The 26,793-nt window shown below is 42.2% G+C and overlaps 1 protein-coding gene across 5 annotated transcripts in view; it reads right to left on the reverse strand.

Annotated features, from left to right (window-relative positions):
• Positions 1 to 3,904: 3,904 nt before the first annotated feature.
• The window catches only part of ADD3 (adducin 3), a 196,083-nt gene continuing 173,194 nt past the window's right edge, over positions 3,905 to 26,793 (reverse strand). For 4 of the 5 annotated variants that reach the window (XM_006161610.3, XM_006161609.3, XM_006161612.3 and 1 more), the window contains exons 4-15: positions 22,277 to 22,428; positions 20,637 to 20,717; positions 19,466 to 19,615; positions 18,340 to 18,483; positions 18,128 to 18,226; positions 16,739 to 16,921; positions 15,027 to 15,284; positions 13,594 to 13,713; positions 13,180 to 13,266; positions 8,035 to 8,158; positions 6,214 to 6,309; positions 3,905 to 5,590 (exon numbers count right to left, since the gene is read on the reverse strand). In XM_006161610.3, the coding sequence (XP_006161672.1) occupies positions 5,298 to 5,590; positions 6,214 to 6,309; positions 8,035 to 8,158; positions 13,180 to 13,266; positions 13,594 to 13,713; positions 15,027 to 15,284; positions 16,739 to 16,921; positions 18,128 to 18,226; positions 18,340 to 18,483; positions 19,466 to 19,615; positions 20,637 to 20,717; positions 22,277 to 22,428 (1,787 nt within the window). In that variant the 3' untranslated portion in view covers positions 3,905 to 5,297. The remainder of the gene's footprint in view (positions 5,591 to 6,213; positions 6,310 to 8,034; positions 8,159 to 13,179; positions 13,267 to 13,593; positions 13,714 to 15,026; positions 15,285 to 16,738; positions 16,922 to 18,127; positions 18,227 to 18,339; positions 18,484 to 19,465; positions 19,616 to 20,636; positions 20,718 to 22,276; positions 22,429 to 26,793) is intronic. The other variant, XM_006161613.3, reaches the window with a different exon arrangement.

Here is a 26,793-nt window from a genome sequence, read left to right on the forward strand (position 1 = left end):
CCGCCCGCGCCCTACAGTTAAAATCTGTCCAAAAAAAAAAAAAAAAAAAGTTGACCGAAGGCTCATTCTTGTTTTGATCCGCTAGCAGGTACATTCTGGGGTGCTGGGAGAAAGACCACCTTCTCACTTGGGTGAAGTTGCAAGCACATACAGTCCATTTCGGATCTTTAAAACTGCGTCTATAACTAGACTATTGTTTCAGGTTTTAAAAACACTTTCCTTAGAATGCCTCTCCAGCTTCCAATATTGGGAACTGGAAACGAAAATTCCCATAGGAATCCAAAGGGAAACAGGAAGAGAGAAAAAGGCCCCTTCCCAAGTCTCTGTTGCACCTTACGCAAAGGTACAGATACTTTTCTTTACAGCTGTCACTGTGAAGATTCAAGAGCCACTTAAAAAATGATTGATTTCATTTGTTCCAGTGTGCTTGTGCTCACTGGAGAGAGTCAGTCAAGTGAGAATGCACCCCCCGGGGGGATGGCCATGCTGCAATCCCTCCTCTGTTCTCCTTTCAAGATTTTGGGCGTGCAACTCACAGGCACCTGACATGTTCCTCAAACACCGGATCTGAGACCCGAGCTGTGCAGTTGGCTGTGGGGGATCCAGCCACTTCTGCCACCATACCACCTGGCTGGCCCAGGAGCTGCTTCCCTGTCCTGAAGGGCACTGCCACTGCTGTCACATACTCACCTTCTTCCACTTTTAGGGTCATCTGTTGGGAAAAAGAGTCTTTTAAATCAAAGTTAATGTTTTAACTCCCATCTATTTATATTAAAACATCACCATGGCTGGCCTCAGCCCAAACCAAGGGAAATTGCCCCTGCCTAAAAACACCCGTGGAAGTGTACCCTGGGTCACTCAGGGTCTGGCACACACATGACACTAGTGATCTTAGAAGTCTGAATCTCCGAGAGTGAAATATCAACACCTCTTCATCTGCTATAAGCCTCAGTTTCATTATCTACAAAATAGGGATATTATCTATTAATGCTTTTCTGGGGGGAGGCTGAGAAGGCCGAATGAGGTAATATCTAAGAAACACTTAATATCATCTTTGGTTCACAGAAGGCATTTAAAAAAAATGATAGGCATTATCAATTAGTTCCTTAGGGAAAAAAAAAAAAAGAAAAAGGCAATTATTGAAGGAAGCTTTAAATTGATAAAATTCACAGGCATAAAAATTCCTTGGAGTCATTTCCTATCACTGTTGCTTCTTTTTTAAAGTTTATTCAGATATCTCCATGAGTGAGCAAGAGAGACAGCACCCACAACAGGGTTCCGAAGCCACGACCAACCTCCAGCCATCCCAAATCATGGGCCACGGCACTCAGGGAGGCCTCCAGACATGTCCCAGGTGGCTCAGCCTCACAGACCACATCCCACTGCTGTGCCACCACGTGGCCCTCCTCATCACTATATTTTATTTTTATTTTTTTCTGAGATCACACCTCAAACATTTTCAGTGTTGTCGATGGGCAGCATTACTGTCCTCACTGCAGACGGTATCTGCATTGGTGAGAGGGGGCCCGCTAAGACAACGAGGTGCACGATCCCGGGAGGAGAAAGATGAGCAACAAAGGACGCGTCTTCTCTTTAAGTTCTGGGTATTCCACAACAAATATGGTGCCTGAGGACTATAAAAAGGCAAGTTGAAGGCACAGGCTGGAAACGTGCTGGATTGTTAGGTCATGACTCCCTCTAGTGGCCACTTTTAAAAAATCCCAGTTCAGCCAAGATTGCGAATTGGTACCTATGAATATCGCCGTTTCGTTTGAAAAATTGCCAACTTACTTGCAAGTGTTCTCTATGTCAAATGAACAAAAAGAAAGGAAAAAAGGCAAGAAAAGAAAGGCATTAATCTCGTAAGAAAATTCAGTGCCAACCATTTTATCCATTCGGTTTTCTTTATTCCCTACTGCATGAAAATACTGATCAACAGATAAAGGGTAGAGGCAGCTACCTTTCATGCTATACTGACTCCAAAGAACCAACGGAGGACAATCGGCTTGCTTTATGGAAAGGAATTTTGAAATGAGCATCCTTCTAAAACAACATTTATTTTAACCCAGAGTAATTTACAAATCAAGGTAATAATTAAATATGACCCAAACTGAATCTGTTCTTCCCTGCCCAAACCTTTCATTTTAATAATGGGTAATTACAGTAAAAACGTCGATTAACCAGAACCCTCAATTCACATGATTTCCCCTCTTGTGCTCTATTTTTAGGACAAAGTGGGGGGAAAAACAATCACAAATTATTCATGTGAAAAATTTTGTTTAGAAATTTTCTAGGCTGGATTGTTCTATGCTAAGTAGAAAAAAAAAAAAAAAAAGCCCAGAATGAAAATTACATTCACACCATAATTATCAATATATAGAAAACACATGTATGACTAGACAAGCGCTGGAAGAAACAAACATTTGAAAATGTTAATATGGTAGAACAATGAATTATTTTAATTCTTTCTGCTATTTTTTTCAGTGTTACACTGTTATTTGAATAATAAATAAATTAAAAATATAAGAGGGCTGGCCCCATCGTGCGGTGGGTAAGCGATGTGCAGAGTAAGCCAGATCCCACGTGGCCAGCTGTGGTTCCAATCCCAGCCCCTAGAGCAACATGCTGGGGGCATGTGTGCGCATGCCCAGGATCCTGTGGGGATAGAGTCATGGAGGGAAAAGGGCAGCGAGGTGCCGGTCCTGTCCTGCCAGGGTGAGCGTCCTCTCTCTGGCTCGTACATCGTCCCTCTGGCATTAAACAATAAAAAATAACAAAAAAAATCAAAGACGGGGGTACTGTGTAAACCCTGGACATACCCTACCACACCTTCTAGCCTCGTACACTGATAGACAGACACTAGGACCAGAATGCTACAGCCACTGTCCCCCACCAAGACAGAAAATGGGTCTCCTAGGGGAGCATTTCCTCCATTGTGAATTGAAACGAGAAAGGTTTCAAGAGGGCAGCCCAGCAGGGAAATGGAACATTCAGAGGCTAATCCCCATGGGGAGGTTCCAGGCCTGTGTCCGCAGACCTCCCTGAGTTTACTGGGACTGTGTGCTCCTGGGTGGGGACTGGCTGGGCTGGGGAAAGGGTAACAGCAGCAAGACCCTGCTGGGGGTGCTGGCTGTGTGTCTTCCTCCTCATGGAAGAAATGTATTTTTTTAAAAAAAGGTTTTATATATATCATTACACATTTTCAACTGATCTGAAAATTAGAACATTAGAACATTCCTTATTTGGAGGCATCAATCTTAAAGGTTCACTGAAGGCCAAAATGCCACAGACCACAAAGTAGTAGGCTAAGCAACCACTGCTGGACAGAAACCTCATGATACCAAATCTGTATATTTAAAATACTGTTTATTTGTGATTTAACATTAATTAGCATTACATCTAAGAGCAATATCAGATAACATTTATACATTTTTCCACAGGACACAGAGGTTCATTGGCTCATTCTTTATGCCAAAGCAAGTAAATAGAGGCATTAGCAAAAGGTGCAATAGTTCACTGTTGCGTTTAAAAAATATTTATGCACATTGCATCCATTTAGATATATATATATATATATTTTAAAAGTTATGGAAAAGCATAGTTCACAGGTTACTGTTTCTACATACATCGTAATACAACATAAATGATGTAGAACGTGAAACAAAATCCTCAAATACAGAGTTAAGCAACTGAAAGTTTCCACTAAGAGATTAAAACACTGATTCCAGTAGTTAGTAAGACCTAGAATGACATCTCCAGGCTCTGTTTCAGCTTTGCATCACTGTATACACACAGCCAAACAGAACCAGCCCCAGAACACACTGTAATCAATGTAACATTTTGCATGCCAACTCACCCTCCAGAAACACTTTGGATTATTTTAACTGAGCATTTTGGATCATTGATTTTACATTGATTTGTGACATCACTTGGATGGGGGGGGTACTATATTAAGCCTAGGTTTAAATCTGTATTTACATTAGGAAGAAAGTTAAATGAAAAGATAAAGAAAATTTAAATCAAAAAGTGGTAGTTTTCTCACCGGCGGGATTAGACCTCCTGATATATCCTAGTGCTGACCTTCATGATTTACAAGTTAGAAGGATCTGATGCTTTTAAAACCGAAATATCAACCAAGAAAGACACTGGTTATGGCAGAGAAGCAGAATTTTAGAAATTTGGGACATGTTTCCAATAACTTACACTTTACACCCTATTGTAAATAGCAGTCACTTATCAAACTAGAATTTTTCTTTTCATGTCCCATCTTTTGTTCCCTTAATTTCTTACTTTCCCTTTCATTCTTTTAATTTGGCTACTTTATGAAATTTTCTTCATTCATTAGCAATACTAAGATAAAAATACATGATAAGATTCAAATACGAATCTGGATATCCCCTTATATGCTCTAATCTCTTTTGATACCAAGTCCCTGGATTCTTGATTTATATTTAAGTATACTCAGTACCAAGTAGCCTCAAATATGCTCTATTGTTAAATGATTGGCTGATATGACACTTTTATACTGAATGGTATACAAACATCTTAACATACAAAAATTGTTTTTGCCAGAGTTAAACTAAATAACCCATGTTATGTGTACAAAATCCCCTTTGTTGAAAAATAAGGGGCTTTCTAAATGAATAAAAAAGGAAGTTTTCAAAAATTATAGTTTACTAAAATGACTTTGTTTTTGGCAAACGAGGTTACTTCAGGTGAGGAAATTTTATACTATGAATAAAATTCCAAATGAATCTTTTCTTAAAACTGTTTAAAAAATTATGTGCCAGTGTATACTAATGCTATAGATTCTTATTTAGAAGCTTTTAAAGCACTCTGTTAATGCCCTCTGAAACAATGGGGACCCCAAAGATACAGTTGATAATCAAGATAAAAAATCACAGTTGGATTACCAAGTGAAACAAATGTTGAGAAATAAAAATTCTCACTATTCACTGGCAATTTCCTTCCAACAGATATTATGGAGAAGCCTGAAGTAATTCAGACAGATATCTGTTTATAGTGAGCTACAGTAATACTTTATGAGGGTTGAGCTAGTTAAAACTATCAATTGTTTAAAAATTCAAGGTCATTTTTGGGTATACAAAATAAGAGATGAATTTGAAAGTTTTTTTTATAATTTTTTTTTTTTTTTTTAGTAAAACCTCTTTCCAGTTCTTAAAGTCCAGTTTGTTTCATAGCCCCAATCTGGCCTACCACTGCATATTAATGATCAACTGAAATGTGGGCTTTAAATGTGCAATGTCACTTTGTAAATAACTATAAAAAGGCTTTATTTAGACTTCAACTTTCTCCTTTTTTTTGTTCTTTTTCAGAAAAGAAGGAGTACGGAATTTCTTCTTTTTCTTCGATGGTGATTTTGAAGGGGAGCCTTCAGGGGACAGGACTTCTTCGATTTTTTCAGAAGACTTAATGGTAATCTCGATGTTGTCTATGGTCGTGCTGGTAGTCAACCTACTCACGCGCTTTGCAAGCTCCTCTTCAACATCCTGCGCATCATCCTTGCCGTTTACTATCATGACAGGCACTTCCATGGACATGAAGCTCTTGGAAAACAGCTCATGGTTTTCTACAAAAAGGCAGGGTTTTGGGTTATTTTACGTTGCTAACACTTGTAATTTTACAAAACTGAAATATTTTGGCAATGTATTAAGGCATTACTTTAATTCCAAAGATGGCAGATGATTATTTTAGTGAAGTATGGCTCTACTAGCATAAAGCTAATGATCTTAAATGATATAAAGGGGAATGGAGCAAAGTTGATAAACCCAAGAATGCAAGCTAGATCATTTCAGTTTGATGACGTGACAGTTTCACTGTAAATCAGGTCAGTATAAATGAGGAACAAAACGTATATTTTTCTTTAGTTTTGGGGTCATCTGGCAATCAAAACTGAATAAGATTTCATGCTGCTGATTGGAAGATGTAGGATAAATCCATTTTAATTCCACAAATTCTTAAGAACTATGGGTTGCAAATATCCAGATTAAGGTAAGTCAATACAAACAGTGAATTAAAAATAGCATCCTGTTTAATAAAAAATATAAAAATCACCCAAAGATTTAAGGACAATCTATGGCAAACTTACTGTCATCAGGTGTTCAGATTCCTTACATGAAATGAAAACAAAGGACAGAAGGGCAAACTTTCAAGTCTAACTCAGTGAAGGCTATGGGGAATTACACTGAATACCTTCTAATTTTTCGGGGACATTTTGCGGTGACTGGGTTTGAGACTGAATTTGTGAAACAGATGAAGCGTCATCTGAGAGAAATTCCTGCTCACCATCTGTAGGAGAAGAGTTTTGTTAGAAGCCATGCAAAAGAAAACAAAGAAGCTTAAGATTCAAGGAGGGTTAGTGCCCATAGCAAATGCCTGCACACACGGAGGGAATAAAGTCTGCGGCAATGAGCTGAGCATGCTCATGGCCATCCCATATATTAATAGCTACACACTAAGAAGAGGTGAACGTGTTAACATTTTTGGTCGCAAATAATAATTTTACACACGGGGTTACAAAGGAAGCATGACTGCTGGCAGCCCAGGCAAATAATACGTCCGCACGTAGCTTTGGGTACTGTTAGAAAACCAAAATACGCTGAGCAGCCAGATGAAAAGAATTATGAAGCCTCACCAATGATGCTACAGTAACGAGGCAGAATGCTTCACTGAACTTTTGAACGATATCCAATTAGTGATTCCTATCAGAGCAATATTAGCGAGCTAGTTCACAATGTCATAATGAATGTGGAAGAAACTAAAAAAGTTACATATTAAAGGTGATGGATCTAGAGTGCAGTATTTGTTACCTGGCATCTTTAGGCTTCCAAAAAATAAGAGATTAAAGAGGAACATTTTATAAAATACTAAAAATAGAGAAAGCTTCCAACCTTATGTTAGAACAAACAGATTCAATACTATTCAGAACTTTCAGTGTAATTACGTTAAGAGCAGAATGACTCGCTTTTTGTGAAAAAGGTACTAGCACATTGATAAACACCATCCTTGAATGCTCCAGGTGTTATCCAAAAACTGATGAAGGGACATGACACACACCCGAGGGCTCCCAGAACAACAGAGAGAAACCGGCAGTGAGCTGGAGACTTCTCCAGATAAATTAAAAGGTCTCAGATAAAAACTTCTTCCTAAGTGATAGCATCTGGACAAAAGCTCTTTAACTTCTGGCTTCTGTTTTGCCTCGGGTAAGCATTTCAAATGTGGGTCGGGGATGCTCTAAAACACTATAACCTTAACCTCTGCTGGAATCGAAGACTCCCCACCTCCTGCCCAGAACCCCCTCCCCTCTATGTTCATCATTCACAACGAAGCACGTGTCTTTCAGGCGGCTCACGCACTGTACGAAGTTCAGCAAAAGACCCCAGACTGAGGTCCCTTGAGAAAGAACACCTTATTCCAGAAAAGAAGAGAGCTAGTATTCATTAGCCCTCTTTACTGTGATGTTTTCATTAACAAATATAAGCCTATGAAACTACTTACTAAGGGTTCCAAAGTCAGAAAAGCTCAGCTTCACTAGAGTGCCCACATGCTTAAGGAGAGTCACATCAGAATTCTAGCAGTGCGCTTTCAATTCTGATTCTGAGTGACAACATTGGCACCTTGAGACAACCAGGAACAGAGATTTTACAAGGCATGGAAACTATGTGTTTGTGGATCTATAAAAATAAACGTTTTTGGAAATGTTTATATCTATTAATGTGGCTACATCTACCTTGGTTAGTAATTCTTTGTCTAAGATTTCTCTTTATATCGGATTTTACTATAAAATAGCACACAGACTGCTTTTGGAGGAAGAACAGCCTTCTCTATGTGTTAAGCTACAGCATCTGTGGTCGTTCTTTCCTTCCCACCCAACCCATGCTCAGTAGGGTGGGGGTAGACAAAGTGGAACACTCGATTACAGATGAAACACTTTTAAAAAGCAGGCTGCCTTCTATAGTCCTGCTCTATTGTTACAGTGTGTTTACCTAAGGCTTAATCTAAAAATGAACTAACCTTCCAGGCCTTGCTGTTTACGCTCGATTGTCTTCTTATACTCTTCAAGTTCTCCTTCTGTAAGATGACTGAATGGATTAGGAGGAGCTGGGGGGCCTTGATCGTCATCTTCAAATTGCATAGTCTTGCAAAGAAAAACAAAATAGACTAATTACCAAGAATTTCTCTTCTGTCTATGTATACAGACACACACTCATACACACATATAAATGTATATATATTGTGACAACCAGCTTCACAATCATAAGAAACGACAAGGCAACAATACTTTGTTTAAAAAATTCTTATCAGGGACCAGCAGTTAGCGTAATGGCTATGTCGTTGGACTCTTCATGTAGCCAACCGCAGTTTGAGTCCCGGACCCGGTGGCTTACTCATGCCAGGCGCACGTGTGTGCATACCCAAGATCCCGAGAGGAGTGGAGAAGGGATTGCACCTGGGGGTGATTTCTTGCAGTCTGTCTCTGTCTTTCTGGCGAGTGCACACACCCTATAGCAAAAAAAAAACCCTCTCAAAACCAAAACCAAAACCAAAACAAAACAAACTCTTTTCATATTAATGCACTTAAACTACTGACCCAATGGATTAAAACTGCCAGTGATGTTTCCTCAATAAGGGTATGTATACAAGTATATTATAATATACTGTAATCATTTTTAAAAAATTTGTCAGAAAGCACATGCCCTCACCAGAGAGAGAGAGAGAGAGAGAGAGAGGAGGGAGAGAGGGAGGGAGAAAGCAACCCCCATGGGAGATAGTTACGTCACAATTCCTTCTCTGTTTCTTCCTTTCAGGATTGTGGGTAAATAAGTCATAATTTTTTTTATGTGAGAAAGCAAAGCAGGGAGAGAGAGAGAAAGAAAGGGAAGGACGGTGGTATTTTAGATGAGGTCTTACTGCTTTGCGACCCTCCCACTGCAGCCTTCCAGTTAGCGAGGACCAAGTGCACACCACCACCCACACACCTGCCTGAGGTCGGGCCTCCCACGAGGCCTCAGCCACTGTGCAGTGGCACCTTCCTGCCTGCACTACTGTGGCTGTCCAGTTATAAGCTTTTAAAGGCCAGCGAATGGAGAGGAGACGACAGAGGATGAGATGTGCTTGGAAGCAGAAGAGTGGGTAGCAGAGCTGAGAAAGGAGGATGCAAATGAGAAGCATGTCCATTTGCCCTCAAGAGATCCAGCACAGCTCAGAGGCTGGAGGCACCAGGTGGCCTAGAAGGTGGTGGTAAAGAAGGGCTGAAAGTATAGGGACACGTTTAAAGACTGAGAAAGGGACAGACAGATCCCCAGAGCTCCTTCCCTATTCCACAAAGCTAAGCACGAACTTCTCTTTCATTTCCGCAGGAGATCAAAGGCTTATTCTCCAGAAAAACTGATGAGGGGACATAAAACATAGTGGAAAGCTCCCAGTAAGAGACTGGCAGTAAGCTAGAGAAGTCTCCAGATAAAGTGGCCTCAGATAAAACTGCAGATAAGAAAGGCGTGGGGATTCCCCAGAGAAACAACTTGGTCTATACCCAGTCATCCTGCAGTGAGGCTCACCAGCCCTAGGCTCTGCACATACCCAGAGCTCCTGACAGACTCGTGTTCTCACTCCTCAATATAAACAGACTGCTATAGATTAGGAGACTTGAGGAAAACTTCCAACATGGAAGACAGAAACTAAAATCAAGAAGCAAAAGGAAACTGAGAAAAACAGAGAGAATAAGGCTGCTGAAGAAAATTTAAAATTGATTCTCTGAGAATAAGAGAAAAAATACTATATCCATGAAACAAAGTTCAAAATGTTATTTTAAAAGGAATATTCAGGGCTAGCAGACGGCAAGGTGGTTAAAGCAGGCCCACCACAGTTTGGGCCCTGAACCTGGCAGCTTGAAGATCATGCCAGGTGCATGTGCGTGTGCGCCCAAAATCTGAAGAGGAGAAGAGAGGAGAAGGGACTATGGTGTAGCCATTCCCCCTGGAGGGGTGACTTCTCAGTTCCCCTCTCTGTGTTTCTCTCTGTCTCTTTCCAGCAAGCACATGCACCCTATGGCAAAAACCTGAAACAGAAAACAAAAACAAAAAACACATTCAGAGAATAAGAACTCTTTAAAAAAATTTTTTTAAAAAGAAAATTAAAAACGAAGTAGAAGGCTAGAAAATATAATCTCTCCTAGACAGTAGGCTGAAAAGACAGAAATGAAAAGTAGAAAAAATAAAATTCAAAGAGACATAAAGAGACCCAAACAGGGACCAGCAGATGGCATAATGGTTACGTTGCTGGAGTCACATACAGTCAACCACGGTTCAAGTCCTGGACCCAGTGGCTTAAAATGTATGTATGTGTGTACGTGTGTCCAAAATCCTGAGAGAAGAAGGGATTGTGGCATGGCCATCACACCTGGGGGGTGATTTCTTGCTTTCTGTCTCTCTTGTCTCTGTCTCTTCAGTGCATGCACCCTATAGCAAAAAAAAAGAGACTCGAACATCCAAACTAGCTAATAGAATGTACTGACAGAAAAAGAAAACTATTAGAAGAAAAAAAATACCTATTGAAGAAATACTTTAAAAACCTTTAGAAGTGAATGATATGCTTTGCAGATTGAAAAGGGTTATTAGATAGATGTTAAGCATACAGACTAAGGAGACAGTAGCCACCATACGGCACATAATCACACAATTTCAGAATGGCAGGGACGTAGAAAAGGTCTAAAAGAAAAAAAAAGGAGGATCCTAAATAAGGTTTTAGAATCATAAGGATCATAATGCCCTCACTAATTCTCAATGATAAAACAGATTTAGGGGAAACAGAGGGATATTTATCCTATTTTAAGGGAAATGTTTTCCAAGTTAGAGTTGTGGATCCATTACATGCATATTTAAAGGCACAATGAAGTCATACAGCCTTTGTACCCTTTCTCGGAAAGCTGCCAGAGGGTGTGCTTTGTACATCGAGAAGCAGAAGTACATCGAGAAAGCAGAAGACACACGGCACAGGAAACAGAAGACGACCCAGAGGACGAAAAGCGGAGGAGTCCTCAGCACAGACCCGAGCAGCTCGCTGAAGAACAGTCCAGATTTGGCCCAGAGGATGGGGTCGGGGGGTGCTAAAAAGATTACCTATTGCCTTCGACCCTTCAGAAAACAATATTAACATTCTGTTTCTTTTCAAAGATTGGGAAGAACTAAGGCTATGTGTCAAAAATACTAAGCCAATATAAAGAAGGGGGAATGATTAACTCCAGAGAGAAAGCTTGTATATGAAAGGAAATATAGGGGCCGGCAGGTGGCGTGGTGGTGAAAGGTGCTGGATTCCCACATGGCTGACCGTGATTTAAATCGCAGACCTGGTGGCTTGCTTTCTCACTTTCCCTGTCTTTCTTTCTTTTTGTCTCTGTGTCTCTGCCTGGTCAAATTAAAAAATAACAACAAATGGAAATGAATAAACAAATGCTTTTTAAAAGGAAAGGGGAAACCAGCAGTTAGTGTAATGGCTATGTCGCTGGTCGACTCCCACATAGTCGACCGCGGTTCGCGTCCTGGACCCGGTGGCTTAAAACTCACGCCGGGCGCGTGTGCGTGCGTGTCCAAGATCCCGAGAGGAGAATGGAGGAGAAGGGATTGTGGCGTAACCATCCCCCCTGGGAGGTGATTTCTCGCTTTCTGTCTCTATGTCTCTCTCTGCCTGTCTGGCGAGCGCATGCGCCCTATAGCGAAAAAACCTCTCCAAAGAGGAAAAAAAAAAAAGGAAAGGAAATGCAATCATGGGATACTGCCTTGCCCGGCCGTGAAGGTGTAATGGTGAAAGCTGACTTAACAACAAATCCTGTGATAGCTTTCCTGGGAGAGTGGGAACGAGGAAAAAGGGAAGCAGTGCACAGACAGGCCAGCTCCTCGGCTTCCCACAAAGAGGCCACTACTGCCATTACCACTGAGGTAGACTCTTCTCCCATGTTTTCCCATTTCTGACACTGAAAATCATAACTTATGGCTTCTTACAATTACAAGTGGCAGTGTTTTTTCTCTTTCAGTGATACATAAAATACTGGTACTTCTGGGGCCGGCAGGTGGCGTTGGTGAAGGGTGCTCGATTTCCACATAGTCGACCGACCGTGGTTCAAGTCCCAGACCTGTCGGCTTGTTTTCTCCCTTTCCCTCTCTTCCTCTCACTCTGTCCCTCTCTGGTCAAAAATAAATAAATGAATAAATAAAGTTAAATAAAAATAATTCTTTTTTTTTTTTGAAAAAATGGTACTTCTTGGGACCAGCAGTTGGCGTAATGGCTATGTCGCTGCACTCTCACGTAGTCAATCACGGTTTGAGTCCCAGACCTGGTGGCTTAAACTCACGCAGGGCACGTGTGCATACATGTCCAAGATCCCAAGAGGAGAATTGAGGAGAAGGGATTGCGGCATGGCCATCCCCCCTGGGGGGTGATTCCTCACTTTCTGTCTCTCTCTGGTGAGCGTATGCGCCCTATAGCAAAAATCTCTTTCCCCCCTCCCAAAAAATAAGGTACTTCTTATAATCAATGACATATTGAGTCATTGGAAAAGTCATGATGTATTTTTCTATGCAAAATGTGTCATGACTTTTCCAGTGACTCAAAAGATTCAACAAAGTACAGCTGAGTCCTAAAACTCATTAACTCAGAGAAAACAGAATAAAGATGCTCTTTATAAACATCAGGATAAATGTGAGAAGCAATGAAAAGAACAAAAATTCCTTGCCCTTAGAAACTGGGAATTGAGGGTGGCATTTTAAGTCTTGTGGATTATTTGGCTTTTTAACTTGTGTTTATATTAACTTTAGTCAGAATAAATGTTCATATTTAAAAAGCTGGGCTGACCCTGTGGCCCAGTGGTTAAGGGAGCCAGATCCCACGTGACTGACTATGGTTTGCATACAGCCCAGGCAGCTTGGAAACATGCCAGGCACATGTGCACGCACACCCTAAATGCTGACAGGATGGACAAATGGAGGAGGGATTGCGGCACGGTCACATCCCACTGGAGGGTGCTCTGTCCCTCTGTCCCTTTCTCACCAGCAAGCACACATGCCTGCCCTCTCTCAATTAAAAACAAAACAAAACAAAACAAAACAGCAAAGAAATTAATGTGGTAGATCAAAAACAAAGATCATGTTACTTCATGGGACTTACAGAAGGAGGCTTATCCACAACAATTCCGGCAAGCAACTGAGATTGTGGTCCTGCTGTCTTCAAGTCGTATCGATTTTGTTCCCGAATCTGAACAGAAAGAAGAAACAAGTTCTAAGGAGCAACACGTGGCTGATCTTTGCTTTCTCTTTTCCTACGGTCTTACTCAGTAAGAGAACTACAACTGCCCCTAATACCAAGGTCCTTTAAGGCAGAAAGATTTACAATTTCTTCCCCACGAAGCCTGTTCACCAACGACTAGCAGAGCTAGAAGTATCCAATACAAGCTATATTGAACTAGATTTCGAATTCTTCTGTAGTCAAACCGCTGTGTTATGAATTAGATTCAATCACTAGTGACTTAAACATAAAACAAAGTAAAGAGTGCTTCCCCGACCACAGAAGGCCACATCTTACCTTATTTCTCTTTTCTAGTACCTCGTTAGGATTCGTGTTCAAAGGAACGAACTGATTTGGATCTTCAATTTTGATAGGTGTTCCGCTACTAACTTTAGAGGAGTCCTCTGCTTTCATCCACTGAAGAGTCAAGGAAATATTATGGAAATATTACGTGCTCAGTAACTGTTATGATCTCAAGGGGGGCATATATTGGCCATCCTTTAAAGAATTTCACTAAGCAGTATCTTAGTGGTCACTCAGTTGAGATCTCATAGTAGTTAGGAAAAAGTTCACAATCAGTATTGACTTAAAAAAACCAAATACCCAGATACCATTACTAGTCACACGAATACTCAATTACACTGCTACTTAAACTTTCTCCTCTGGCAACTGAAAGTACGATGCTGAAACTACTCGAAGCACAGGCACAGAGCATGGTCTCGCATTAACTCCTATTCACAGTCCTGTCTCCTCCACTGAAGGGTCATCAGGTAATGATTGCCAAAGAGTCACCAAAAATGACTCAAGGATTCGCTTAAGATTTTGTTTTCCAGACTTCGCTTTTTATTTATGGCTGACAGAAAAGGCTGAGCTCCTAACTAGCACTTTATGATGAGGCTACCTGGCAGTTCATGGCATGACAGAACCGTAGGACTGGAAAGAAATTATATATGGTTTTTCTTATTTACCCCACCTTGTAAACTTTAAAGAAAGCCAGTATTTAGAGAAATTAATGATGGCTGACAATCAGTCTCTGTTAATACACTGAGTCTAGGGAAACTCACGAGTTTAATGATGCATTTCTACTGGATATAAGAAATCTTATAACGTGGGAAAAGCACTGCTCCCTAGGCACTGCTACACTGAGAACCATTAATTGAGATAATAAGATGGACTAATTCTGAGTATATAGAGGATATTTGGCAGTTAACACTCCAAAACCAAACCAAATCTGAAGCAAAATTCTGAAGGAAAAAATCCGAAGAACTAAAACGACCCATTTTTCTACCCATAATATTTTGTCTAACGATACCTATGTACAATAATCTGTGCAACTTAGGCACAATTCGTTAATACTCTCACAGTTCTGCTTCACTGGTACTAAGCAACAAAACAGTGTCATCTGGTGGGTAAGAACTGGGCTCCAGAATCAGACTGTGCATTCAGATCCTGACTTTACTATCCAGAAATGGGTACTCTGGCATTGGTTTTCTTAGACGTAAAACAAAACAAACAAACAAACAAACAAAAAAACCACATTCAATTCCTATCAGGAGAATTAAAGGAGATAATTCATGTATGGCACTTAGATCAATGCCTTGCACAAAATTCATACCTGAGCACGACTGGCATGTTAGTATTTTTAATACTATATTCTATTTTCCCAAGTAATTTTGAGGTAGAACACAAGATATTTAGTAAAGGCAAACCATGTAAAAATAGTGACGTACTGTGATTTTGGTCCTGGGACTGGTCTCCCCGTTCCGAGACTCTTCAGGCACGTTCACCTTCATGTAAGTATTTGGCGAGTTGAGCCATCTGGTTTTCTCCCGCTGCTGTCTCTGGGCCATGTACTTGAGAGGAGACAGGGGCACCGTATCGTCTTCGAAGGAGAAGGCGGTCACAGTCGCTGGGATTTCCACGTCACTCTTGTGCCTCGGCTTCTCTCGAATGAGAGGATGCCTGTAAGCGTAGCCTGTTCTGTACCCCTACGAGAGAAAAAACACTTTGGAAGCAATCAAGCCTGTACTAACACAGCATTTCGATTCTAATTCTTTAAACAAATGATTCAAAAGACTCCTTTGTTGGAAAACATCCTTCTCAGCCCTATATGACACGAGAGTGGAAATTAAGCAAATTTCAAGATCTGGCTGAAAGTGATTACACGCTGACACTGCAATTTCCATTCTCACAACTGTTCCTGACAAACATAAATTCTAAACTGCTGACCAGAAACATTTTCCTACCTATAAAACCGTTTTTAGAGAACCAAATCTCAGTGTTCATTTAAATCTCTGTTTCTGGGCCTGAAGGCAATCTGTCTTCTGACCTTTTATGGAAAAGGGTAAAATCTAAGATAAAATTTGCCAAACCGTACATCTGATAAGGGGCTGATATCCAAAGTAGGAAAGGAAATCAAACAATGAAATGGCAAGAAAAGAAATAACCCAATTAAAACATGGCAAAGAATACGGACAGTTCTCAAAAGAAGACCCATAAGTGGCCAACAGGGACATGAAGAACTGCTCAATATCACAAATCATCAGAGAAATGCAAATTAAAACCACAATGAGCTACCAGCTCACACCGGCTAGCATAGCTATTAGCAACAGGACAAAAGAAAACAAGGGTTGACCGGGATATGGAGGAAAGGGGACAGTGCTGCACTGTTGGGGAGAACGTAAATAAATCAGCACAGCGATCGTGGAAGACAGTACGGAGGTTCCTTGTGAAATGAAAACTAGAACTCCCGTAAGACCCCACGACCCCACTTATAGGTATACAGCTAAAGGAAAGGGGATGAGCAGGCCAGAAAGGCACCTGCATGTCCGTGCTCACTGCGGCATTGTTCTCAAGAGCCAAGACACAGAATCAACCTGAAGCATCTATTGGTGGATAAATGGTAAAGAAATGGGATATGCATGCACAATGGAATGCTATCCAGCTCTACAAAAGAAGGAAACCTTGTCTTCTGGGACAACATGGGTGAATCTGGAGGACATCATGTTAAATGAAGTAAGCCAGGCACAGAAAGACAAGTGCCACATGATCCCACTTACATGTAGAATCCAAACAAGTTGCGCTCATAGAAGCAGAATGGAATGGTGGTTACCAGGGGTTGGAGGCAGGAGCTGGGAAGTGCTGATCAAAGGATGCAAAACCTCCATTAGATAGGGAAGTGAGTTCAAAAGATACATTGCACCACATAGTTACTGACCATAATGTGGTTATTAACAATGTATTGTATTGGGAAAACACGACATTTACATGTTCCACTGTTTGATTCTTCAAAACGTGGTTAAGTCAAATTGAAATGTCTTCTTAGGTCAAACGCTGCCCCTGGAGGAGAAAGGACCACAATACAAAACCACAGGGAGATGGAAGCACCTGCTCTAGAACCTGAAGCCATGAAACCCAAGTTTATATTTAATTTTTCACCTACCAAATTGTCTAGGGTCCTCATCAGCCCTTCAAACTCAACCTCTCCAACCTTCCATTTGTGATGGGAACCCATATTCACGCCTCCTCCTCCAGATGCTGCTACGGTGTAAGTGAAAGCTTTGTACTTCTGCAAATCCAGCACGAGCAGATTGTCTACGCCACCTGCCCCTGCTAATGCCCGCACCTGTAATTAATGGCAAAATACAGAGACAAAACTGTAAAGACTGCAAGTAATATTTTACTTTCAAAAAGGCAGAATTTGGCAAATATTCACAACTTGTTCAGGCTACTAATAACAAAGACAAGGCGACACTCTTACGCAAGCAGCTGAAGTTTCTTTTCCTGCTTGACATATTTTTTCCATCTATCTGAAAAAGATACCTTCCACGACTCCCATCCTCCCTGATGGAAAACTCATTTGGAGTCATGCCTTCAGACTTACTGCAAGCAACAGGATTCTCTTGCCTTTTTAAAGTTATTTTCTTGAAGTTTCCCATATCTATCCAGTTAATACCTTTGCTGAAAGTTATAATTTTAAAGAAATATAGAGGCATTGCACTACGAACTTAAGGATATATTAGGCAGACGTCATCAGCTAATTATTTCAGTTTCACAGGTCCCATTTGAGAAGAGTAGGGACCATTAGAGCAGGGGGGAAAAGTTCACTGTTAAAACAAGTTAGTAGAACAAGTTTTTGTCCTGTTTCTGTGGCCCTTTCAATGAATTAAAAATGATTACCATGTGCTTCAAGAGAATCTGTCTAATTTTCTTTAAGAGGGAAATTAGGGGGACCAGCAGGTGGCATAATGGTTACATCACAGGACTCTCACATGGCCGACCGTTGTTTGAGTTCTGGACCGGAAGGCTTGAAATTCATGCCAGGCCCATGTGTGTATGCCCAAAATCCTGAGAGGAGAATGGAGGAGAAGAGACTGTGGCATGGCCATCCTCCCTGGAGGGTGGTTTCTTGCTTTCTGTCTTTATGGCGAGCACACATGCTCCATAGCAAAAATCTCTCCCCCCTCCAAAAAAGTGTATACATTATATTGATATGCAACTCAAAATGTATTTGTGGCTGCCTTTGTTTCTCAATTAGTGCTAACACTAAAGGGTGAAAATGGAGAAATATATAATTCTACTATTTTAAAAAGTAGAACAGTAGAGAAAATGTTTATGAAAACTTATGTGTGTGTGACTTTTCATTTCTTTTCCTCCTATTTTCAATTAAAGAGAAAAGTGAGTTGACAAATCTTTTGACTTAAGTAAAACTTCTCTTAGAAGACAAACCAACCATTAACAAATAAGTCTTTGGAAATAAAAAAGTATAAATTAAACTAAACAAGCAAAAAACAACAGAATTTAAAAAAAGGGGGGGGATCATTTTTCCTACCTGGATCTCACAGGCTATCTGCACATTGAAAATATAATGAAAAGCCTCCTCAACTGTTTCTCCGAGTGCTGCCACGCCATGATTCCTGAGCACCAGCACCTAAAATAGAATCCCCAGAGCAATCACTTGAAATAACTGGCATAGCTCACACTGTTTTCATCAACAGCAGCAGAAACAAAAATAGCTCCTCAGATAGAAACACTACTACATACCTTACAACTTGGCCCCAGAACTTTCTGCAGTTGAATTCTCTCTTCCTGTTCATCAAGGGACCCGTGGTAGTCGTAATAGGCAACATCTCCCAGGATAAGGGACTCCTGAGAAATGGGAAGGATCCCGCACTTCATGGAGGATACCTATTTGATTGGATTCATACCAAAAAAAAACGTTTAGATACTAACCACATTTCATTTCTTTTTTTTTAAAATAATTTTTTATTTTATTTTTTCATTCATTTATTTTTTAATTTGACCAGAGAGAGACAGAGGTTGAGAGTGAGAGAGAGAAGAAGTGAGAAAGCAAGCCACCAGATTCAGGACTTGAACCCTGGTTGGCCATGTGGGAGTGTCCAGCGCCTTAACCACCACACCACCCACCCACTGGTCCCACTAACTACATTTTCATGGGAGCCTGATTCCCCAGCCAGCACAGGAAGTGCTGGTAAACACAGTGTTCACCACTGCAGTTGACCTCTCGTTGCAGTTCTTCATTTCTTTCAGAAAAAAAGAAAAGGAATTAGAGGATACAACTGAATTTAAATGCCGTGTCCAAGTTTGGCTCCAAATAACTCAACAACCTAATTATTAAACCGATTAATTTAAAAATCCAAATGGCACTTCTTCCATGGTTTCCTAGAATGGTAGCATTTACTCCCAAGGACCTTTACCTCTCTGGGTATGTCGAGAATTAATATTTCAAATACGATTTTGGAATGGTAAGGTCTAAAAGAATGCAGATAGTGGGACCAGCAGTTAGCGTAATGGCTATGTCACTGGACTCCCATGTAGTTGACCGTGGTTCGAGTCCCAGACCCGGTAGCTTAAACTCACACCGGGTGCGTGTGCGTGCGTGCCCAAGATCCCGAGAGGAGAATGGAGGAGAAGGGATTGTGGTGTGACCATCCCCCCTGGGGGGTGACTTCTCCCTTTCTGTCTCTCTGTCTCTCTCTGTCTGGTGAGCACAGGCACCCTATAGCAAAAACCTCTCCAAAAAAAATAAAAAAATAAAAAAATAAAAAAAAAATAAAAGCATGCAGATAGTAAAGCATCATGTTGAGAAAGCCATGAAAATAACACATCTTCTACAGTCATCACCGGTCTTGGCCCTTCAGTGACTTACGGCTGCCGTTGCAAGGGTGTGGATGTGTATCACACACTTCACGTCAGGGCGTGTTGAATAGATTGCGGCATGGGGGCTGAATCCTGTGTGGTCAATTTTCAAGTTAGTACTTCCCTGGTCAACCACTTCTCCTATGATGTTGACCTTCACCTAGAAAAATCAGAAAGACATATTTAATTGGTACACACAGACCAAAATTTGCCTGTGTTCATTAACCAGGGGACTTTCTGTAAAAGGTGAGATGGGGAGTGGGCCTCTGTTGCAGCTACCCCGTCACTGCAGTACAAATCAGTCATACATAATTTGTAAAAGAATGTGTAAAGTTCTGTTCCCATAAAACTTTATTCATAAAACAAGTAGTCTGTAACAAAAGTGAGCAGTTAGCAAGCACAATTTTTTTTTTTGGAGAGGTTTTTGCTATAGGGCGCATGCACTCGCCAGACAGACAGAGAGAGACAGAAAGACAGAAAGCGAGAAATCACCCCCCCAGGGGGGATGGCCACGCCACAATCACTTCTCCTCCATTCTCCTCTTGGGATCTTGGGCATGCACTCACACGCGTCCGGCGTTGAGTTTTAAGCCACTGGGTCTAGGATGTGAACCACGGTCGACTACATGGGAGTCCAGTGACACAGCCATTATGCTAATTGCTGGTCCCAGCAAGCACAATTTCTAAGAAACAGTAATATATGCTCTCTAGTGGAGGTTGGGCAGGTCTAGCATTTCCTGCACTGGTTGGAAAATGTCCATTTGCTCACACTGTAGCACACAGAACCGGGTTGTTCCTGCTGGTCTACATGCTGATGGCAGGGCTAGGAGTGCCATCATGGAGAAGATGAAATGCCAGAAATTCAAATCCTATGTTCACATCAACTAAGCTTTGCTTAAAGTTAGCTCCAAAACCTCAGACTGCATTTTGTTTTGTTTATAATTCCCTTCAAAACATGGGTAAGTTAACCATTTAAGTCAACTCACTCATTAGTCTCTACAACTACCCTGTTTTTCTTATACTTTTTCTTTAAATATCAACACAGTTTCCAAGCCTTCAGTGGTCCGGAGTAAATGTTTCATTATTTGTATCTCTTCTTTTTCCATCCTGTGCTAGGGGCTAAAAACTGTTAGGAAAGCACAAGGAAGCGGAGAAAAAGTGGCATAGGAATGAAAATTTTACCAAATTGGAGGCTGTGGCTTCGGAAAAAGATAGACCTCTGGGAATTATGATAATGTGGTCTTGCTCCTTACTTATTCTTACCTGAAAGAAAAAAAACACAACAGGGAGTTACTTACTACGAGGTTGTTCATATTTTGCAGTGTAAACATTATTAGAAATCTATGACAATGAGTAACTGTAAAAAACCTGGAGGAAAAAAAATACAACAAAGCAAAAATTAAAGGTGTACGACGTGAGACTGTCCTTAAAAATTTCCCTAAACTCAAGTACTTGCTAAAAACGTCCTGACATTAGTTTCTCATTTCCTGGATCAACTTAAAGTGTTATTTAATGGTTCTAAGACTGCTTGGGGTCAGCCATATTCATGAGAAACAAATGCCAAAATTATTCAACTCAATGTGGTAATGATTATAACCTTAATATACAACATGGAAATTAAGGGGAAGTGGGCAATGGAAAGGGAACAGAAACTCTTCTTACAAAGGAATTAGGGTGGAGATAGAAGAGGGAAACCATGGAATGGCCAGAAGGAAAGGAAGAAATATTATCTATTGGTAGGCTGTGCCATGTGCCTGGGCCATTTCTATCACACAGTCTTTCACTTCCAAATATTGGGTCGTTAGGGAAGTCATGATGTATTTGTCTATGCAAAAATGCATCACGACTTTTCTGACAACCCAATAACACCTTGCTTTCAATTGTGGCGAAATGAAAACAAGATGAGAGTGAATGGGAAAAATATATTTAAAAATAGGGACCAGCAGATGGCATAATGGTTATATCACTGGACCACCACATGGCCAACCATGGTTTCAGTCCTAGATCCAGAAGCTTGAGAAACTCTGGGCATATGGGCATGCATGCCCAAAATCCCAAAAGGAGAACAGAGGAAAAGGAACTGCAGTGTGGCCATCCCCCTTGGGGAATGATTTCTCGCACTGTCTCTCTGCCAAGCACACGCACCCTATAGCAAAATCTCTCTAAAAATGTTTTTTAAAATAAAAAAATGTATGTATGTATGTATATATATGTGTGTGTCTATATATAGATATATATTTAAAAATGAAAACAGGAAGGAAATTTCCCTGATTCCCTGTTTTCTTTGTCCCAAATTTTGTTTCATGTCACTGATGCTCAGATATAGTTAACATGGAGAGGGAAAATTATGCCATGTGAATTTCCTTCCAGATAGGTTCAAATGGATTGAATTAATGGAACAACACAGACAGCAAAGGGAGAGGAAAGTTTGGGGAACTGTAGCCTCAAAACAGCCTTAGCTTGTGATCTAGAGTGTTAAGTTTAGAGAGTAGTCTGAAAACGAAAATCCCATGTAAAGGTGAAAAGAGCACAATTGGAATTTTTAAAAAAGGAACTGAGGGACCAGCAGATGGCATAATGGCTACGTCGCTGGACTCCCACGCAGTCAACTGCAGTCTGAGTCCTGGAACTGGTGGCTTGAAACTCATGCCGGACATGTGTGTGTGAGCACCCAAAAACCCCAAGCCCCTCGAGGAGCTGATTTCTCACTTTCTGTCTCTCCAGCAAGTGCATGCGTCCTATAGAAAAAAATCTCTGTAACACACACACACACACACACACACACACACACACACAGAGGAACTGAACGTTAAAGAACTCACTGAGATGTACGTATTTGCCAGGTGTGCCCATCCAAACAAGTCCACCAGTCTGTACAGGCTGGCAAGTTTACAACGAGTAAGCTTTTCTCCCTTCACGTATGAGGAGGTATCTGCACCAGGAAGGTCGTTGATAGGTGTGACCATGCCAAGACCTAAAAGAGAAGAAAATGGTGGAGAGAGAGTCAAATCAGCTAATCGCTTACCTGGAAACGAGGTGCCAGGAAGTAGCCTGTTTCTGGGAGTGTCCTAGCCTTGTAAACAATGATCTGAAATTGAGCAGCCCACACAGTTTTATTGGCTTCTCATTTAGAGAAGTACACTGAGTACAAGTAAGTGTTAGCTATCTTCTTTGCTTGGTTAAAAGTTGCTTCATCTAAGACTTATTAGGGAATGACTATGACAAAGACTCAGACCACTGGAGAAAAATGGTTGCATGACTCCGAATGTGAAAGTGTTATTAAATACTGAGGTTATTGCTAGTTTCATGAGAAAAACTCAACCGAAAACTACCTTTCTAATCTCTTTGGGTTTTTATTCAAACACAAAAAACATATAAAATGGAAAAGAATGCATACAAACAGTAGTCTGGCTTTTGCTCTCTTGAAATTCTTGGAGTTCTCTAATGATCTAATAGCCAAATTCAACTGCTACTAAGTTCAACTTCGCTCTTTCCTCTCCCCTCTCTCTCCTTGACCTCTTTATAACCTGACACCTTTATTTATTTATTTGGAGAGGTTTTTGCTATAGGGCATGTGTGCTCGCCAGAAAGACAGAGAGAGACAGAGAGATAGAAAGTGAGAGATCACCCCCCAGGGGGAATGGCCATGCCACAGTCCCTTCCCCTCCATTCTTTTCTCAGGATCCTGGGCACACACACCTGTATGAGTCCAAGCCACTGGGTCCAGGACCTGAGCCATGGTCGACTACATGGGAGTCTGGCGACATAGCCATTACGCCAACTGCTGGTCCCATAACCTGACACCATTAACCATGGCTCTTTCCTGGAATTCTTCTCCAGGCCCATGTGGCACTATCCTAGACCTCTTGTTCCCTTTCCAATTCCCTTTTTTTTTTTTTTTTTTCCTGAGAGGTTTTTGCCATAGCGAGCATGTGTTCACCAGACACAAAGCGAGAAATCACCCCTCAGGGAGGATGGCCCCACTGCAATCCCTTCTCCTCCATTCTTCTTTCAGGATCTTCGGCACACACACTCATGCACCCAGTGTTGAGTTTTAAGCCACCGGGTCTGGGACACGAACCGCGGTCAACTACATGGGAGTCCAGCGACATAGCCATTATGCTAACTGCTGGTTCCCCTTTCCAATTATTTTTCTTCTTCAACAAGCTATCTTCCTTCTCCTTCCCCCAATAGTGGCTGTTTCAGGCTCATTCTTCCACTGTGTTCCTTTCTTATTCTACTTTTCCACATGCACACATTATATAATCAAGCCTCCCCATGGTTATATCTGGGTAGATGACACCCCATCTTATCTTTTTACCAGGACTTCGCCCATTTTTCTGCCTATTTCTAACTACCTGCAACACAATACCTGAACATTAAAAAGATCTGAAGTGACTTTTCTTCTCTCTCCTGATTTCTTACCTTCTTTCTTCTCCGTATCTTTGATATCACAATTCCCGTAGGCTCAAACCCTAAGTAACCTTTACCTCCTAACCCTTTCCAGACCACCATGTGCTGTCTGTCATCAAGGTCCCTCATTCTCCACATTCAAATCCAGGCCTTAACTCACAGGGGACCCCTGCCACACCTTCTCATTCTCGTCCTGCCCACAGCCCATCTCTTTAATCCATTCTGCAAGGAGTTGTCAGACTGAGTTTCTTAAAGCATTGCCTTAAACCTGGGAATAAGAGCTCAGTTCAAAATTTTATTTTTAAAAATTTGGTATAGAGCACGTGTGCTTACCTGAGAGACAGAGAGAGGGAAAGAAAAGAGAAAGGAAACACCCTTTGGGGGGGGTGGCCCTCTGGAACCCCTTCTCTCCGATTATCTCAAGATTTGGGGCACACGTGCACAAGAGACGGGCAAATTTTTCAAGCCATGCAGTCCAGAACGCGAACTGTTGTCAGCCATGTGTGATCCGGTCACCTCAGCCACTGTCCCACCACTGGTCCCACAGACGAGAGTCTTTTAAAATCATCTTCCTGCTTAAAATGGCTTCCCATCAAGTTAGGAGTAAAACCCACACTCCCGAACCTAGCTGTGACATGATTTACATCCAGAATTAACATATTTTAATATGACTTAGCTCCTGTCTCTATTTCTTTTAAAAGATTTATTTATTTATTTATTTCCATTTGTCATTTTATTTTTTTCTTTATTTGATGAGAGAGAGAGAGTGAGAGAAAGGGAAAGTGAGAAAGCAAGCCACCAGGTCCAGGACTTGAACTTGAACCATGGCTGGCCATGTGGGAATCCAGCGCCCTTATCCACCACACCACCTGCTGGCCCCTGCTCCTGCCTCTATTCTTGATCTTGGTTCTACTGATGCCCTGGAAAACAGGGCTCCAGACTCTATAATCTTCACTTTTGTTCCCTGAAGAGATTAAACCAATCCCCGCCTTACTCTCATGGGCGCGGACACGGAGGCTCCCTCTCCCTGGAATGCTTTCTCTCCATCTTGGTATGGGTCACTCCTTTTTGCCATTTAGATTTCAGTTTACCTCAGAGAGGTTCTCTTGATCACCCGCTCAAAGGAGCTGCCCAGTGGCCGCCTACGACAACCCCGCAGTGTAGTTCTCCGCGTGGCACGCCATCATCTGCTTTTATCGCTTTGTTCTATTTCCTGTCACCCTGAGAAAAGGAATCTTGTCTGTTATCACTGTACCCCCATCTCTAAAAGGGTGCCTGGCATATAGTAGAAGCTTGATATTCATAAAAAGAGTAAATCAAACCTTGAATTTCTCTGTTTCTTTGGGCAGAATATTTCTTCCTTGCTAGGAAACTTGGTCATTTTGGAACTCGTCATTCACCCCTCCCCAAACACATCGCCACATCCAGTCTGCTCCTCTTCCCTGGCTGTACCTTTCCTTCTGGTCTCTTCCCTCTTTCTATCTACAGCCACTGTGCTAGACCTCACGCACTGGGATTTTTTTCCCAAAGATCTCCACCGGCCCCTGCACCCCACCTCCCCCTTTAGAGAGAAAGGAGGAAAGAAAGACAGGCCTTGTCTGTTTGTTCGTTCGCTTTGGTGGGAGGTACAGGGTCTCAGCACGTTGAGGTCCCCCTGCCCCATCATCCCGGTTGGTGGGGCCGCAGGCACATGGCATCCCACGGGGCCTGTCGTTGGTCCACGCCGCACTCGGGCCTCCCGCGGCCCAGCCTGTGAGCAGTGCTCCATTGCTTATACCACACTGTGCAGCCTCTCCCAAAGAGTAGCCATCTTTCCAGCTTCAGTTTCTCCCCTATTGCTTACACCACACTGTGCAGCCTCTCCCAAAGGGTAGCCATCTTTCCAGCTTCAGTTTCTCCCCTCTTCCTGGTACTTATCTGGATTGTCACCTGTCGATCCTTCACGAGGCTTTCCACTTTCCACTCGTGGTTGTCCTCCCCTGGTCTAACAGGGAAGGCCCTCCAGTCTGACCCAGCTTTTCTCACTGACGTGCCAACCATCAGCCCACGTGGCGTTCTGCAAACGTGCCCTCTCCACCCTCGTGTCTCTTTTCATGTGTCTAACTTGTTTTAGTAAGATGCTGAAATTTTGTCATTTGTCCTGAAAATTCACTTCTCTGGAGCTCCCATCTCTATTCTCAGACATGCTGCTATACACAAGCAAAGGTCCCAGGAGCCAGGTGCTTCCGGATCTGTGGCCTCCTTCCATTCTGGGGCGTGCTGGTGAGTGTGGCAGGCCTGACTCAGCAGTCACGGTCCAGGGCTCTGGGCTGACACATGCCTGCTTCCTCTTGCAGGGGCAAACCCCAGTCCCCATCATGTGGGGGGTAGTTCTTGGTGCATGAGTGGTCTCTGCTTCAGCCAGTGGGTGTCTGTCCCCCCAGGCCACCAAACTACCCCCAGCCCAAGCACAAGATGAGCCATGACAGGCCACAGAGACACCTGGGTGTCTGGGCCGTTCAACCAGGGACACACGTGCAGCTCGGGTGTGCCTTTTCAAGGGATGGCTCCTGTCACTGGCCAGTCACAAGCTGTGTGTGGACGAGGGCTGCTCTGGGCTCGCACTCCCAGCGCTGCTGCTTAAGCCTCTGCCTGCATCCCACTTGTGTCTGCATCCCACAGCTGCAGGTCAGGCACTTCCACGCTGTCTCCTGGGAAGTGAGACCTTCATCTCACCACGGCCTGGCTGCTCGGCCTTATCCTTCACGGCTAGTGCTTCTTATGGCTGGAGACACTCTCGGGAGGTCATGGAGAGACCGCCCATGTCCAGGCCCTCTGTGTTCCTGCGCTTAGCCTGGACCCAGCCGGGGGCATAAAGATAAGAGGCCACGTTTGGGTTTTGCCATGGAGGCGGCATGGCTGCAGGGACCGTTGCCCCACAGCACCC

This window comes from Tupaia chinensis, unplaced genomic scaffold (genome assembly GCF_000334495.1).
Source record: "Tupaia chinensis unplaced genomic scaffold, TupChi_1.0 Scaffold138666_1, whole genome shotgun sequence".
Classification (NCBI taxonomy): domain Eukaryota; kingdom Metazoa; phylum Chordata; class Mammalia; order Scandentia; family Tupaiidae; genus Tupaia; species Tupaia belangeri.